At 36.1% G+C, this 17,740-nt stretch overlaps 1 protein-coding gene across 6 annotated transcripts in view; it reads left to right on the top strand.

The window, feature by feature from the left end:
* ULK4 (unc-51 like kinase 4) overlaps positions 1-17,740 on the top strand; it is a 507,669-nt gene that overhangs the window by 106,793 nt on the left and 383,136 nt on the right. For all 6 annotated transcript variants that reach the window (XR_011527046.1, XR_011527047.1, XM_070575799.1 and 3 more), the window contains exon 21: positions 1,943-2,125. Coding sequence is in view for 4 of the 6 variants with exons in the window: in XM_070575799.1 (XP_070431900.1) it covers positions 1,943-2,125 (183 nt within the window). In the remaining 2 variants the exon portion in view is untranslated. The remainder of the gene's footprint in view (positions 1-1,942; positions 2,126-17,740) is intronic.

Genomic DNA, 17,740 nt, shown 5'->3' on the forward strand with positions numbered 1-17,740 from the left:
CCGAACCGTAACCAATAGACCTTCTGGGCTGGACCTATAAAATGTTCTATTTTTTAATCCTTGGGTTAAAAAATAATGAAACAATTCTGTTTTGATTTCATAAACAGCAATTTTCTTAGATTCATTACAAATGAATTTTTGAAACTTAGTTCCAGAACCAGGTTTGTTTTTAGTGACTTCATTTTCCATATTCCTATTTTTACTGAAACTTACACAATTTGGACTTTAGACTTGAAGTACCCTACTTTCATAGTTTTAAACCATTATGTCTAATTTATGCATCTATAACTCCCTTGGAAGAAAGAAGAGAGACTGAAATGTTACTTGAAAGGTGTCCAAATTAGAGTTTAATTATACCATGGAACTTCATTCTGATATGGCTATCTGTAAATGAATACAAATCCCTGATATATGTTTGAAGTAGAGTCAATGATTATTATTATTTTTTCTAGCTTTATTGAGATATAATTGACATATAACATTCTGTAAGTTTAAGGTGTACAATGTGTTGATTTGATACACTTGTATATTGCAAAATCATTACTACCATACTGTTAGCTAACATTTCCATCATGTCACATAACTACCATTTCTCTTTTGTGGTGAGAACATTTAAGATGTTCTCTCTTAGTAACTTTGAAGTATATATTACAATATCATTAACTATAATCACCATGCTTTACGTTAGAGTCCCAGAACTTAAACTGGAAGTTTGTAGTCCTTAACCAATATCTCCCCATGCCTCCAGGCTATCTACCATCTGCTTCTGGCAACGGTAAATCTGATCTCTTTTTAAATGAATTTGGTTGTTTTTTTAGATTCCACATATAGGTGAGATCATACAGTATTTGTCTTTCTCTCTGTCTGGCTTATTTCACTTAGCATAATGCCCTCAAAGTCCATCCATGTTATCTCACATGGCAGGATTTCCATCTTTCTCATGCATGAGAATAATATTCCATTGTATATATACAACACATCATCTTTGTCCATTCATTTGTTGATGGGTGCACACTTAAGTTGTTTCCATGGCTTGGCTGTGAATAATGTTGCAGTGAACGTGGGAGTGCAGCTATCTCTTTGAGATCCTGTTTTCATTTGTCGGTGATTATTAAGACAAGACTTGGAATAAGCATCCTATTTGATAATCAGTTCCACGAGGAAAGGGACACTTTTTGGTTTTAGGAAACAGTATATATTTATTGGTTTGCATATGCCCATTTTTCAGGCATTTTTCTTGCCTTTCCAAGCATAATTAATTGTGCCCTCTTCTATTACAGCAGTTACTAAATTCTATTAGTTTATTAAGTACAGGTTTCATCTCTAATAGTCTATGAGCAATTTAGGAAAAACTCAGCGTTGTGATTACCTCAGTTTGAATTCTAGCTTTGCCGCTCACTAGCTATATGTCTTTTGGGCAAGTTACTTAAATATTTTCTGCCTTAGTTTATCATCTATAAAATGGGATTAATAATAATACCATTCTTATATGGGAGAATTAAATGAGATAGTCTTCAGAAATTCTCAGATAGTGTTCTTCACATACTAAAAACAAATGTTAGATATTTACTTTCATGACTATCTTGTTTTTTAGCCCTTATCTTGGTGTCTGCACAAGGAAGACACTTAATAATGTTTCTTGTTACTTAAAGGGAAGTTTTTCTATACAGACTTATAACTTTATCATTTAGTTTCCCGTCATAATTTATATGATTATTATTGTAAGATTCTCTAAGTTTTTAAAATAGCTTTAGTTTTTATTGGCAGTTGGATTTATTGTTTTGTTTTTAAATGTGTTGAAGTTTTCCAACTTTCGTATGCCAGAATAAGTAATGAAGGAGCAAGGTAAGCACCTTCTTTACACAGGAGCGTGTGTTGTCTTTCTGGGGCATAGTTAATGTACTTCGAGCTGTCTGACAGATCTGTTCTCCTGTCTCTGCAGGCTTTGTGTAGAATCACTCGCCATTCTCCGACTGCCTTCCAGAATGTTATTGAGAAAGTGGGTCTGAACTCAGTAATAAACTCCCTGGCCTCTGCCATCTGCAAAGTTCAGCAGTACATGTTGACCTTATTCACTGCTATGTTGTCCTGTGGGATTCATCTGCAGAGACTAATCCAAGAAAAGGTTTGACTTAGCTTTCAACTATTACTCGAAAAATTGTTTTCTCCTGCAATTTTAGTGGTTCAACAAGCAATATCATCTCTGTAGAATTTATTTTTCATCTCAAGAGGCCTGTTTGAACTTTGCCAAACCTCTATACCACAGGCTATTCATTTGAAGATGTAAGAATCTTTTAGTGATTAAAATAGGAATCCAGTAAATGGCTCTGCCTGCTTATCCCATTTTAGTAATGAAAAGTTAGAAAATTTATGAGTCCTTTCTATATGCTAGTACTTCTTATGTGTCCTCCTCCTCAGCCCCCATCTCTTTTCCCATATCCTTTGCTTTCCTTGGGGAGGCATCCCTTTATATTGTCTGCTTACTCTCAGTTTTATTCCTTTTCTCATCTAATACTCTCCCGATACAAATCACCTTCAGAGCTCCCTTTCTCCTGTGTTCAGTTTAGTGCCCTTCTAATCCTTTGGTATTCCTTTATTAGTGTTCAGTGAGGTGAAAAATGTGGGCCACGGTTATATATACATTTGGAAGTAATGAGTCAAGGTTAAAGAGATATTTTCACTTGTACAACCTTTCCCAGTTTTTCATATGCTCCTGTGTATTATGAATCTTCTTGAGGGGAATGTCGTGTGCAACGTTCTTTAAACTTATTGGACCAGTTATCCTTTTGTTGGAGGGAGAAACGTGTCAAATTGGAGTTTTGTAGAACAGGGTGAAGGTACCACTGCTAGGAAGTGTAGAATGGAACCACTTGAACACAGTCTTTGCCATGGTTCTTCTGTCTTAAGTGTAACATGTTAAATTTTGTTTTTTATAGTAAAAGTTAAAATTTCAATAATTATTATTAATAGTTGTCATGTGTACATGGTAAACTTGATCTGTGAAAGTCAAAATGGAGAGTAAACCACTTCTTTCCTTACTCTAGTTAGTCTGATTTAGATTCTGTTAAGAAGTTTGAGCCCCAGAGAAAATATTTTTTCTAACTGTCTGTATATCTAATTTTTGCTATTAAAATTTCCATGTCATTAAATGTTGTTACATTGTGTTAGAAAAAGTTCCACTTGATGTTAGCTCAGGGCCAGTCTTCCTCAGCAAAAAGAGGAGGATTGGCAGCAGATGTTAGCTCAGGGCTAATCTTCGTCAAAAAAAAAAAAAGAAATGAGTGATTGAACAATTAGATGTGTTGAATGATAAGTAATCTTTTGATTAGTATAGGTACTTAAAAATTTTTTTATTGTGACAAAAAACAGAAAATATATGATTAGTACTACTGAGTATATTCACATTGTTGTGAAACAGATCTCTTTAAGACTCTGGATTTTGTTTAAAATCTTCTGTTTTAGTAGACCTCTTCTGATGCTGAACTGGCAGAGGAAGGAGAGCTGCCTTGTTTCTGCCAGCTTTGGGTGGAAGTCCAGGTTCCCAGGTGGACTTCTCTTGTCATCCCTGGGGTGTGGAAGAGCCTCTCCTTACTGCTAGGTGGGAGTAGGGGTCCAGGCTTTCTACTAGGCCTTGTCTGATGCCCCATTGGCTGGTAGAGGGGAGGGCTCCTCTTACTGCCTCACTGACACTGGTGGGGTGGGGGTGGGTGCCTCCTTCCTGGTGGAAAGTGGTAAAGGTGCAGGCTTCCCACCTGCCTTCTCTGATGCGTCCCGACAGGGAGAGGGAGGAGCACCTTGTTAGTGCTATTTATGGATGGAGGGCCGGGCTTCTCATATGGTCTCTACCGATACCACGCTGAGGGCGAGGATGCCTTGTTATTGCCAGGTTGCGATGAAAGTCCCAGCTCTCCACTTGGTCTTTTCTGATATCACCCCAGCAGGGGGTGGTTTTGGGATGCCTTGTGACAGTCACATGAGGGTAGGAGTCTAGGCTTTCCACTTGCCCTTTGCTGTTGGGGATGGGGCCATGGTTTTTCCATGGTGTTTGTCTGGAGTAGTGTAGCTGTTGTCTGAAAGTTTTCAGTCTTTCTGGGCTGCCCCTTTCTTGGTCCTTTGGCTTGAGCGAGCTGATTTTTCTTACGTATTTGTGTATGTGTGCCCGTTGCTGTTTCTAGGCTCCTGGATTATCCAGAACCCAATCTGGGATATCTGAGGCAAAAAGAAAACTCAGCCAACTCATTGACATGTTGATCCTCAGATGCCGAGGTTCCTAACCATTCTGCTTTCTTCTGTCCATCTTTCAGAGTCTTCTTATGTTTATTTTATGTATAGTGTCCAGGGTTCTAAGTTGTACTTAGTAGGAGGAGTAAGGAAAAGTGAATCTATTCTCTCTTGTCCTATAATTTTTACAGTGTCTCTATGGCAGCTCAGTAATATATCATGAATTCTCATTTAAAATGTAAGGTTCTATTTTTTATTAATTTAAAAGATTTACTGTTTATTGAACATTTACTATGGGCCAGACACTTAGTGCCTTGCAACCCTGTATTATTCACAGATGAGACATAGTGTGTTGAGTAATTTTGTCAAGTTCATAGAGGGTGTAAGTGCTAGAGCTAATACTCATGTCAGACAATAAAAAAGGAAACAGAATAATTTTGGATAATGTTAGTGCGCTGAAGACCATTAAACAGGGTAATGTGTAGAGTGTCTGCATCAGGCAGTGTGCAGTGAGTGCAACCAGACATCAGTAGCCAGGGAGAAGTCCAGGAAGGCCTCTCTAAGTGGGTGACATTCCAGCTGAGCCCTGAATGACAAGGAGGAGCTCACTATGTGAAGCTCTGGGGGAAGAACTTTGTAGTTGAGCTTCCCTGAGGTGAGAGAGATCATAGGGAGATCTGGGAAGAGAAGGAAGGCCAGTGGAGCTGGAGCAGAGCAAACAGGGTGGGAGGGACATGGGAAGAGGCTGAGAAGTAGGAAGAAGACTTGGATGGTGTAGAGTTGTGATATTGGCCTTCCTTAGGGCCAGTGTGAAACAGATCTCCAGAACTTTTTCATCTTACAACACTAAAACTCTATACCCATTAAGCATTTTGTGTGTTATGTTTTAAGATTCTGGATTTTATTTAAAATCTTCTGTTTTAGTAGACCCCTTCTGATGCTGTACTGGCAGAGGACGTGGATATTGTTTTACTTAAAGAAAAATGCATGTATTTGTATCTACATATGTGTTTCAGGGACAGAGTTACCAACTTTATTATTGCTAAGTTGAAGTTTTGTTCAACTCTTTGGTTGTTGATAGGTTAGAATGAGTGGAAGTGGAAGGAACCCAGGAGCAAATACAAGGTTTACTGCCTCCTGTTGGGCAGAGAGAAAGAACTGCATATGTTCTTCTCTTTGGGACAACCGATGCCTGTATATCATGGTCTTTTTAATTGAAATTCAGTCCCCCAAAAGAGGTCTATGCCATTCTTTTTAAATAAAAGAAATTGCTATTTACTGCAGAAAACTAAGAAGAAGCTAAAGAAGAAAACAAAATGAGCTGTAATCTCACTAGCCAGAGATAAGTACTGTTAATATGTTAGATTTCTCTTTTTTTAGTCTTTTGTCTGTGTGTCTGTGTATTTTGTGCACACATTCATAAAATTAAGATCAAAATGTGTTGATGCCTCTTGGCTGTTTTCCTGAATATGGTACTAGGTCATTAAATATTTTCCAAGACCATTTAATAAATTATTATATAATTTTTCCTTTTGTGACCCTGCAGCAGTTTAACTCTCCCCTGCTATTGAACTATTTGCCTCTCCTTTTTTGGTTTCTACTTACTCTGATGCAGTGAAATTCCCGTTACATACATCTCTGTGTCCACCCCTAATAGATTACCACAGGTGTTATCCACGTTTAGAGGACTCTGCATAAATAATGCCAGACTGTTGTCTAGAAAAGTAGATGATGAGAGTGCCATTTACTTGTAATTTAGCCAGCACTCATTGAAGACACATGCTATATTTCTATAATAATAAAACTTAGAGTTTAAGATTATTTAATTAGCAGCATACTTCATGTTTTCATAGTTATTTGCAGGTAGTAATTAATCTCTCTGATTCTCCATTTGAAATAGTAACTGTAGCTAAGTTTTCTTAAACTCGATTAACTAGATGGTAGTAGTGGTCCCTTCTGAATCACGCTCATATTCTTGAATGGATATGGATGTATTGAAGGAATTTGTTCAGTTCACACTATCACCTGCATTAGCTCTGTGTGGGTATCAGTGTCCCTAGGTGACCGTTACCAAGCAGCCATGTGCATCAATGCTGCATGATTTATTTTGGTCATCATCTTTGAAAGGATCTGCTTGCCTGTAGATATGCAAAATGCCAGAAGATTCCTTTATCCAAAACAAGTGTTATATCTATACACTGTGATGTGAAAAATGAGTGATCGCAGCCATAGTGACAGGGGACTCTCTTGAGTTATAAATTGTGTTCTGCATATTGCAGTAATTGGAGAAATTGGACAAAACAAAAAGAGACAAACCCTTTTCGCATCCCCGCCCTTAACAGCATACCTTTTTGAACCATGGGGTAGATAATATTTTATATGTAATTCTTGCATCACTGCTAGATGTAGGGAATAGGTGACCTTTTCACAATTCACATGCTTGAGTGGCTATGAACAAGAGGCTTCTAGAAGGCGTGACCAGGTGTAAGAAAGCTTTGTAGGTTAGGTGTGAATTTATTTACTCATCTTTGCCCTATAAGCTATTTTTCTTTTTTTTTAATTCCTGATTTACTTTGTAGTTTTATTTTTCTGGTTCTTCCAAGCTGTTAATGTGTCCTACAAATATCCTTCAGGGTCTAGGGCTGGAGGAGTTTGGGAGTTCATAAATGTTGTTTCCTGCTGTTTAGTGGGGGAAAAAGATGTTGGATGAATTCACTGCAATTTTCCTTAATTATAATGTCTAGAAACTTAAAGTAGCTAGTGCTAATCTAGTTTGATTTTTACCACATGAATTTTAGGGTTTACATGATTAATATTGAAAATTCAGAATATGTGGGATATAGAATGCAAACAACTCAAGCGGAGTTCTTACCTCCCTGAGGTAATCTCTGTAAAAATTTTGATATATACTTTTCAAATTCATGTTTATTGTGCATATATGTATATGTACACATACACACATACACATAATTCACATATACTCTGTGCTGCTACATGCATGCTATTAGAATTTTTTTTTACAGAAATTGGATCAACTGTATATTGTCTGGTGATCCATATTTTTCCTATTCAATGATGTGTTAGGAATGTGTGTCTAAGTCAATAAAACTCTTCAGTATGATTTTTAAAGGGTAATAACATTCCATCATAAGATGGTATCATAATTTATACCAGCAGTTCACTGTTACACATTTAAGAATTTCCATGGTTTTGCCAGGAGAACATTCTTATGGCTAAATCCTTTTACATGGACATCCTTAATTATTCTTTTAGGATAAACTTTTAAATATAATTGCTAGGTTAGTCTCATTTTTAATAAGTCCTTTTTGCTTCATAGTTTATATATAACACTGTGGTTAAGTATATGTTTGTAAATAGATACAGTGCCAGTAAAAACCGTGATACCATTGCACCCTGATTATATATCTTTCACATATGCCAAAATATTTTGGTTTAGAGCAGTATTAAATGCATGGTTAAAATTCCATCATTTCTTTTGATTTACTTTTCTATCTTTAAAAATTTCAGCCAGATTACTTAGAGGTCACGTGGTAAATTATGTTTTTCTGTTTTCCATAATCTCTGTTTTTTTAAATTAGTGAACCATAGTAAGTTGCTTCTGAGTTGTTGGAAGTTGTGCCTCTGTCATTTTGGCCCAGAAATCATGCTAGTTACAAAGTCTTCTATGTCTTCTGATATCAGGCTGTCTGGTGGAAGGTGACTATTCATGCAATTTAGAAAATCTGAACAGAACAAGAACAAAATCTAAATGGATACCTTTTTCTACTAATATGGCTGAGTAGATATCTTACAAACCCTCTCACTATAAAAAACTTAGAAATGCTGCATAGTCCTTGCAAAGAAAAAACTGAACTTGATAGAAATATCCAGAAACTAATAATGAAGATGATATGAAAATGACAAGGCCTACGGTGAGAGTAGTGGGGTGGCAGCCTGGGTTAACAAAGGACACAAGTGTGTGTGGGTGTATGTTCAATAAGAAGTTTCAGACCTGAAAAACATTGAGAGAATAATATAAGGCTCTCCATATGCCCGTTGTCATCAATTTTCAGTGCATGGCCAATCTCGTTTTGTCTATACTCCCTCTTCACTGTGTTTCTTTTATACGCACTCCTCTTCCCTCTGAATTATTTTGAAGCAAAACCCAGACGTCCTATCCTTTGTAATTATTTCATATGTGTTTCTAGAACATCAGTACTCCTTTAAAATAAATATATTCACAATATCATTAAATACCAAATAATAAATTCTTAATATCGAGTCAAGATTCACATTTCCTTGACTGTCTCATAAATGATTATTTTCTGGATTGTTTGTCTGAATTAGGACCAAATCAAGGTCTATGTATCTCCTTTCTATTTCAGGTTGATTTATCTCTTAATTCTCTTTAAATGTATAGATTCTGTTATATCTTTTTTTCAGTCCTTGAAATGAATTTGTTCAGGAAAATAGACTTTTCTACATTTGGATTTTGTTAATTGAATCTAGCAAACAACATAGACGTATGGTGTCCTTTCACATGTTGCTCCTGTATTTCTTGTAAACTGGTAGGTTTGCAAGTTTGATCAGATTCAAATTTGATTTTTTTTCAAAGCTACTCCATTGGTGGTGTGTGTTTTTCATTATAGAAGACGCATAATAATTACTTGTCTCTCCCTTTTCTGATAAAAAGAGTGAGCAGTTGCTTCAGACAGTTTCAGTCAAATCCACTGATTGTAAATTTCCCCATCAGCTTTCTACTTAATGGTTTTATCAGCCATCAGTGATAATTGGTCAGGTATATTATTTTATTATGGAATAAAATATATTGATATTCTAATTTTATCATTCTATCTTTATTTATTAATTGAAATTACTCTACAGAAAAGAACTCTTACTTTATCGACTGTTTGGTTAGCCTGAGCTACAGTTTACATTGCAAAGTCAGGATAAATGCTTGATTCACTTATTTACTGGTTTTCAGAATAATTAACTGGTTCCCTAGCGGTCTCCAAAGATTTGTACTTTTAGGATTGATGGTTCTAGTTTCCTTGTGAACTCACAGATTTTAATATTTTAATGTGTTTCCATTGTAGATATTATACTTTTTACTACTTGGATTGTCCCTTCTTTAGTCAGTGGAAGGCTCTATAAGTTGCCTCCTGGGTCATTTTGTAATGACTCCAATAGTCTTTGCTTTCTTGTTCTCTGATATAACCATATGTTCCAGGCTTATTTTGTACATTTTCTGCTCTGGATCTGGAATCATTTATTTTTCCAAAGAGCCCTGCTTCCTTAGTGGGAAGTATTACGTAGAGACCACAATCTGATAGGAGTACTCCTTGCTACTGGGTTGATTCTTATTTCTTGACCTTTTCAATAGATAGAAATAAGAAATATCTTCTTAAAAAGTGAACTGTTTATAGTGGTATTTCCAATTTCATTATTTTACTTAACTTATATTAGTATTCTTTTTCTCTTAAATTGAAAATCTTGGTTTCTTATGACATTAACATAATTTCTTGTTTGTTTTATAGTATTTTATTTAATAGTTTCAGAATAACACCAGTATTAATAACATTATGATTCCTGAATACAACTTGTGATTTTTTTGCAGTTTTAGTACTTAGGGTATTTTCAGCTAGAAGTGCAGTCAGATTAATATGTTGTAAATTTTTTTCAAATAATCCTTTTTTGTCTTGTTAAACTACCAAGATGATTTACATTTAGGTGTCATTTTCTTTTTGATTTTGGGGTATAGCTTTTTGAAATTTTGATTTAATTTGTTTTATAATCATGTAAAATGTTTAACATGGTTCCAAAGTCAATTTACAAAGAATCAGATTCAGAAAAGTTGGCTTCCCATCTCTACCCCCTCCACTCTGTTCCCTTCTTTACCCATTGAGTGTAAACATTTTTATTAGAGTTCTTGTTTTATCTTCTATTTTTTTTTTTTGAGATTTTATTTTTTTTCTTTTTCTCCCAAAGCCCCCCGGCACATAGTTGTATATTCTTCGTTGTGGGTCCTTCTAGTTGTGGCATGTGGGACGCTGCCTCAGCGTGGTTTGATGAGCAGTGCCATGTCCGTGCCCAGGATTAGAACCAACGAAACACTGGGCCACCTTCAGTGGAGCGCGCGAACCCAACCACTCGGCCATGGGGCCAGCCCCTTATCTTCTATTTTTAAAAAGTAATCGAATGTAAGCAACTATGTCTCTCTCCCTATATCGTTCTATCTCTATTTATCTCTCTCTTTATATATAAATCCATATTTATGTATTGATCTCTATAAACATTTATGTGTTACTTGTCTTATATTATGTATATCTTTTTATCTCATCCTATCTACCTGCCCCCACACTCCAGCCTCTCTCTGTTTTTCTACCTATCTATATTTATCTATGGGTGAAGGGTTAAGAAAACCCTTTGTTCTTCTGTGAATTTGACTTTCAGTTGATTTTCCATCTCAGTGTGTCTGGAATCCTGATAAGAGCAACCTGTTATCTATGTTAGCAAGCAGCACTGATTGTGGTAAAAATGATCCCTGATTGGTAAATGACATCTGGGCTGGGAGGATATTAATTAAATACCTGGTAGAAACCACTCTGGGCTTCCCAAGTGCAGTGACTCTTGTCTCTGAAAACTCTGAAAGCTATGCCTCTGGAATTGTTCTAAGTGATACTGGTTCCTGTGGGGTATGAAGCTTCTAAGCCAAGGTGGCACCCATACCACCCAGTGTGGCTCTCTTCTCACTGCCCCTGAGCTGTATGCTGCCTGGACTTTGAGGACTTCCTGCTGGACAGGAACATCTGATGCTGCCTTGCCAGCGAGCTCCAGTTCCTGAGCAAACTGGTAGACAATGTGATCTGTGGTAGTCTTTTGAATCAGTATATTTAGTTGACTCTAAAAAGACCTCTAGTGGATGCTATAATATTCTCTCCTTCTCTTAGATTAAACAGTAGCCTTCAGCATTTTGCACTCTGCTTTTTTTACTTAATACTATATCTGAGATCACTTCACAGACATTTATAGATATGGTCTCCATCCTTTTTTTTTTTTTTTTTTTTTACAGTACTTCATAGTTATGGATATACCATGTTTCATTCAATCAGTCTGCTATTGACAGATGTTTGGGTGTTAGATCTCTTTTCTTACATTGTAAGACTAAAATGTGAAACGGAAAACTTGAAAAAAATTTACGAGAAAATTTAACTGGCTATCTTTGTGACCTTGTTGTTAGGAAAGTTTTCTTCAGGATTAGTATCCAGCATATGAAAAATAGCCCACAAATAAAAAGGAAATGACAAGGCAAAATGGACAAAGGATGTGAAGAGTTACTTCCTGGAAGAAGAAACTGGAATGGTCAGTAGTCTCAGAAAAAGATGCTCTAACTGAATGTTAATAAATAAAATCAAAGTTAAAATGAGTACTATTTCATACACTTCAGATTGGCAGAAATGTAAGTCTGACAGTAAGGATTGTTGACAAAGATATGGACCAGTGGAAACTCTCCTAGGTAAAGTGGTATAATCAATTTGGAGTGCAATTTCATAATCTCCAGTAAAGTTGAAGATGCACATAGCATAGCAATAAATATTTCTGTTAGGAATATGTCCTTGTACATGTGTACATAGAAACATGTAAGTCAACCAATAAGAGATTGGATTATTAGATTGCAATATATCTGTATGGTGGAACATTATACAGCAGTTAAAAATAAATGAACTAGGGGCCAGCCTGGTGGCATAGTGGTTAAGTTCGCCTACTCCACTTTAGCAGGCCTTAGCTTTGTGGATTTGATTCCCAGGCATGGACCTACACACCACTCATCAAGTCATGCTGTGGTGGTGTCCTGCATACAAAAAAGTAGAGGAAGACTGACACAGATGTTAGCTCAGGGCTAATCTTCCTCAATCAAGAGAAGAGGAAGATTGGCAACAGATGTTAGCTCAGGGCCGATCTTCCTCACCAGAATAAATAAATAAATAAATAAAAATTAAGAGATGATAAAGTTAAATGGACTTTTTAAAGTCACTCTACTTTTCTGTATCCTTGAAATTTTTCATAATTTAAGTAAAAGGATTCATATTATACCACTCAAATTATAATTTACACTTTTTCCTTACCTCACTTTTGAAATTTGTGATCTTTGTGGAAGTTTCAACAGTTTTTTCTTTGAGATTTGTGTGTGTGTGTTTGGTGGTTGTGGTGATGACATTAGGTATTATAGTCTACCTACCAGAAAACTGGATAGTTTTTACCCCTATGCAGTGTGGTTTGAAATGAAAAGCAGTGTAACATCTCATAGGTATTCATTTGTGGAATTTCTTTGAAGTGGAATAGTTCACATTTCAGAAATTCTGGTGTTTATTAACAATATTATTAAAGATGAAAATGCATTAATTTTTAGTTTACATTTATTGAGTTTTGACATCATTTGTATCCTAAGCTTCCTTTTATTCTTTAGAAATGCATTTGAAGGTAGAAACACTAACATGTATTTTTTTCTTATTTCTTCTTAAAGCTTACAAAAAGACCCAGAATATACCGAATTTTAGGAACTCTATCCCTCATTGAGGATAGTATGGATTATTAAACCCACTAACTTTGAACATTACCATATATATATATATATATATATATATATACACACACACGTGCGCACGCACACACACATTTTTTTTTTTAAAGATTGACACCTGAGCTACCAACTGTTGCCAATCTTCTTCCCCCCCCCCCCCCCGCTTTTTCTCCCCAAGTACCCCGAGTACATAGTTGCATAGTCTAGTTGTGGGTCCTTCTAGTTGTAGTATGTGGGATGCTGCCTCAGCATGGCCTGATGGGCGGTTCCATGTCTGTGCCCAGGATCCAAACTGGTGAAACCCTGGGCCACCAAAGCGGAGCATGTGAACTTAACCACTTGGCCACGGGGCTGGCCCCATACCACATATATTTTAATGGAAATATTCTAGCAGATTAGTAGTCTGGAATTTTATGATGGACAAAGATAGAGTGTGATTGTAGGCCTGTAAGGGAGCCATGATGTGGGCTATGCAGACTATATTATTAGCTGGAGTATCCCTTGTTTAAGATATAAGAAAGTGTGTCATTATCCCTTTTTTTCTGTCTTTATAAAAATCACTTAATTAGTCACCTTCTTTCAGTCTACAGGTCTTCATGGATGATTTGAGGCATACTGTTTAGTTTAGGGGAAAATTTGAAGTTAATTTTGATTTTTTTTAAAAGATCAACTTTCAAAAACAACTTAATATTCCCCTTCTAAAAGTCTCCCAAGCCTCCGTCCCACCTTGTGATTCAGGAAGTATCAGTCAATAAATTACACATGTGAATTACACAACTTTCAATGACAATCTTGCACTCTGTAACATTAAGAAACTTATTCTGTGGTGGGAAGAGTGCTCTGAGGGAAGAGGTGTGTTATTTTCGTGGAATATTTGAGGAATTTAACAGTGGATCTTGTGGTATACTCATGAAATTGCCCGATTGGCCATGGTTTTTGTGTAGGCTTCTTGTTTCTTTTTCTTGGTCTTTTGGGCTGTGATCTGTGTTTTGGGTTGACGTTTATAAAGACTTTGGTTCTTTTATTTAGTGAAATCTGTCAGAGAATAAGATTCAGACAAACAGGAAATGTTTGAATAAGCTAAGGCCAATTAATGAGCATAAGGGTGATAGTATATCATTCTAAACCTGCAGTAACATCCCTCTAGCTAGCTAGCTAGCTATCTACACACATATATGTATTTAAATGCACACAGGGAGAGGGGAGAATAATATATAAAAATTGCAATAAGCTAGTCTTGCTTTGTAAAGAAATCACTGGTGTGATTTAAAAAAAGCTTACATTAAAAACTCAGGGCCAGATTCTTGATGTTACAAAATCGAAAGCGTATAAAACTCGTAGAGCCCTACTCTGCTGTATTTCAATTAATTGGGCTTAGAAAACTCACATCAACTCAGGTTACCTAGAATCAAACATCTGCCGCTGTTATGTTTTTCCTAAGGTATGCAACCTTGAATGTACTTCGTAGCTGGATAATCAGTAATGCATACTGTGGATTTCATATGCTTTGGGGGTCACTTAAAGGTTTAAACATTAATTTTTAAAGCCATACTGAATTTCACAGGTGAGTTTGTTCATGCTCACTGGTAAGACAACTGCCTTCTGAGTGTAACTGACTAGAGATACTGCCTTTTAAATTTTTTGCTTTACTTATTAATTTTGACAATACCCACTGTCCATTTTTACTTTAGCAGTCTAGCTTGACTGAAGCCGTTGCTTCAGATTTAGTGTTTTGACCAAGTAGCACAACAGAGATTAATAATAAACCAGAAGCTGCAGATCTCTGTGCTATTTGGAAGTACTATGGAGGATCACTATGAAATTTCATGCATGTATAATTTTGAAAAATTTGAATGCTAAATCTACTCAGGTTTTTTTTCTCACAGGGTCACTAGACATACTGACTTAATGCTTGCTAATCAAGCATTTAAAATATGGTAATTATGCATATTATCAGATCATGAGTTTGTATTGTCGTGTTTCTAGTCTGTCTGCATTCATAAATGTGTGCTGTAAGAGACATTTTACTTATATACTTGGCTGAACATCTCTAAGGAAAGTGTAATCCAAAAACAATTTTAAATTTAATCAGTACATTTTTCATTTCCATCAATATTAAACACGAAAATTGTGTCATTGTAGTTATCCACACGATTTCTCATTGTTTTTCCTTGAGGCTATTATCAGTTGATGGGCAGGCCGTACTCATTGATTTTTACCTGTGACAGCTGATTGAAATAGATCAGTTTTATCTCTTGAGATTTGCAAGAGATAATTTTAAGTTCTCTTCATCATCATTATTTTTTATTCATCTAATAATTTTGTCTTTATGATATGTACTAGAGTGAGGTTTTATCCTTTTGCTTGCTTTTGATAAAGATATAGTTTTGTTTATGATGGAGGCTTCATATGTTAGGACAAATTCCTAACATTTTGAATATTTTATCATATCATCTTTTTGTAACATAGATATGTCCATTCTGAAATCAACACCAAGTTCCATTTGAATGTTGGACATAAACTTGTTGTGCTGTGGTTTGGGTTATAGACCTAAACAGCTTATGCTTTTTTTTTTTTTTTTTAAGATTTTATTTTTTTCCTTTTTCTCCCCAAAGTCCCCCGGTACATAGTTGTATATTCTTCATTGGGGGTCCTTCTAGTTGTGGCATGTGGGACGCTGCCTCAGCGTGGTTTGATGAGGAGTGCCATGTCTGTGCCCAGGATTTGAACCAACGAAACACTGGGCCGCCTGCAGTGGACCGCACGGACTTAACCACTTGACCATGGGGCCAGCCCCAACAGCTTGTGCTTTTTTTCTCTACATGTAAAATTTAGGAATGTTGAGCTGCATGGCAAGATGAATTTAAATCAAAGCTGAATGCATAGTGGATTGCAAACTGAAGTGACCTGAGGTCATTTTTTGGTCTCTAAAGGTAATTTTGATTATTCACCCTTGGCACTAAGTCTTTGCCTGCAGCCTGTAATCTTCCCTCTTCGAGTGTTGTAAGATTAATACTGTTCTAGAGGTGTGGTGCATGTTGCTCAAGATTAAATATGGAGCCCTGGGCAATTAGTTGTAGGGAGTCAAGTCAGTACTGTTCATTCAGTTTTTCTGAAATGACTAAATGAGAATTTATTTAGGGTGCAAGTTGCTCTTAGGCTTAGACCCAAAATTGTAGTGTGTAACGTACTGCATCTTCTTAAGGGACTCGGAGGTCCTGTGTTACAAACAAATCTGTTGCACAATTTTTATTTTTGGTATTTGTTATAGTTTGTTTCACTCAAAATCGTAAACACATTATTTTAGTCTTGCAAGTTTCTTAGTAATGACTGCATAACATTCCATCAAGAAGAAATATAATAGACCTCATCATCAATTATTTGTGGGCATTTCTGTGTTTTAAAATTATGACTGTTGCTGTACGAAACATTTTTTATGCCTGAAATATTTTCCTCTTTCGTTATATACTCAAGCTATGTTTTACTTATCTCTTGCTCTGTAACAAACTACTTCAAAATGTAGTGGCTTAAACAAGAACGATGATTTATTTTGCTCACAGATCTGTAATTGGGGCAAGGCTGTGTGTGCTGGAGCAGATCGAGTGGGGCTGGAGAATAAACTTTCCAGATGGCTCATTCATGGGACTGGCAAGTTGGTGCTAGATGTTCCCTGGGAACCCAACTGGAGCTGTGGGCTGAGAGCCTCAGTTGCTTTCCATGTGGGCCTTGAAAGGCTGCTTGGGCTTCCTCACAGCATAGTGGCTGGGTTGCAAGAGAGTATCCCAAGAGAACCAGGCAGAAGCTGCACAGCCTTTTCAAACCTGGCTTTGGAGGTCGTGTAGTGTCACTTCTACCACTTCCCTTCCCTTCTTCACCTCCCCTCCCCATATGCATCATTAGTGTTTAGAATGATAGAAGAAGATGATACTGGATGGGGGTAGATGCAGTCTTTGCTACAATTATGATTTATTTAACAAATCCCCTACTTTGGGATTTTAAGATTGTTTCCTGTTTTTGTTTTTGTCCTATAAACAATAGTGCCATGAGCATTCTTGTACTTGAAGCTCATTGGTTCATTACTTTGTTAGGATAAATTTCTTAAGCTATAACAGCCATGTCAGAAGAAAATAACATTTTTAAGGCTTTTGAGAAATAACAACTCACTTTCCTACCAGCTGGAGGAAAAGTTTAACACTTATTTTCATGCGAGCTATATTTAAGATTTATCCTTTTACGCATGACCATGCCACCACTGGCTGTCATCCATTTTTATCTTTGCTAGTCTGCTTTGCAATAAAACGGATTCTTATTCTTCCTAAATTTGCATTTCTTTGCCTACTTGTGAGGGTACATGATTTATTTGCTTGTGGGCATTTTAGAGTTCTTTTATTGGTTGTTCGCTTGTTCATGTAATTTTTTAAACTAGAGTGTTCATAAATTGTTTATTGGTAAAAGTTATTTACACATAAAGGTATTGATTATTTGCCAAAGGTTTCAAATATTTCAAATACTTTTTCTAAGATTATTTTGACAGATGTATAGTATCATAAGGTTGTTTTTCTCCATTAAGTTTTTAACAACCTATTTGGAATCTTTCAAGTATAAGTAGTAAAGTAAGAATATCATTAAATGAATGGTCTGTCCTTTATCTTTTTTATTTGCTAAAGTCTTAAATATACTTGCGATTGTTTCCCTTTTTCTACTGTTTTATTTATCTTTTCCATACAAATTCAAAAATGTAATTCTTGCAGCTTTATACTTTATACTTTTTAGTATCTAGTTGGACAAAAGCAATCAGTCATTATATCAAGCCTGTGAAATGTGTAAGTGTAATCATCTCCACTTTATTTTAAAGTCGAGAAAACTGGGATCAAGGAATATGGCATTTGTATGCAGGTTTTCTTGACTCGAGAGCCCAAGTTCTCTACCAATCTATTA

The sequence above is a fragment of the Equus przewalskii genome, chromosome 15, assembly GCF_037783145.1.
Source record: "Equus przewalskii isolate Varuska chromosome 15, EquPr2, whole genome shotgun sequence".
NCBI classification, from domain to species: domain Eukaryota; kingdom Metazoa; phylum Chordata; class Mammalia; order Perissodactyla; family Equidae; genus Equus; species Equus przewalskii.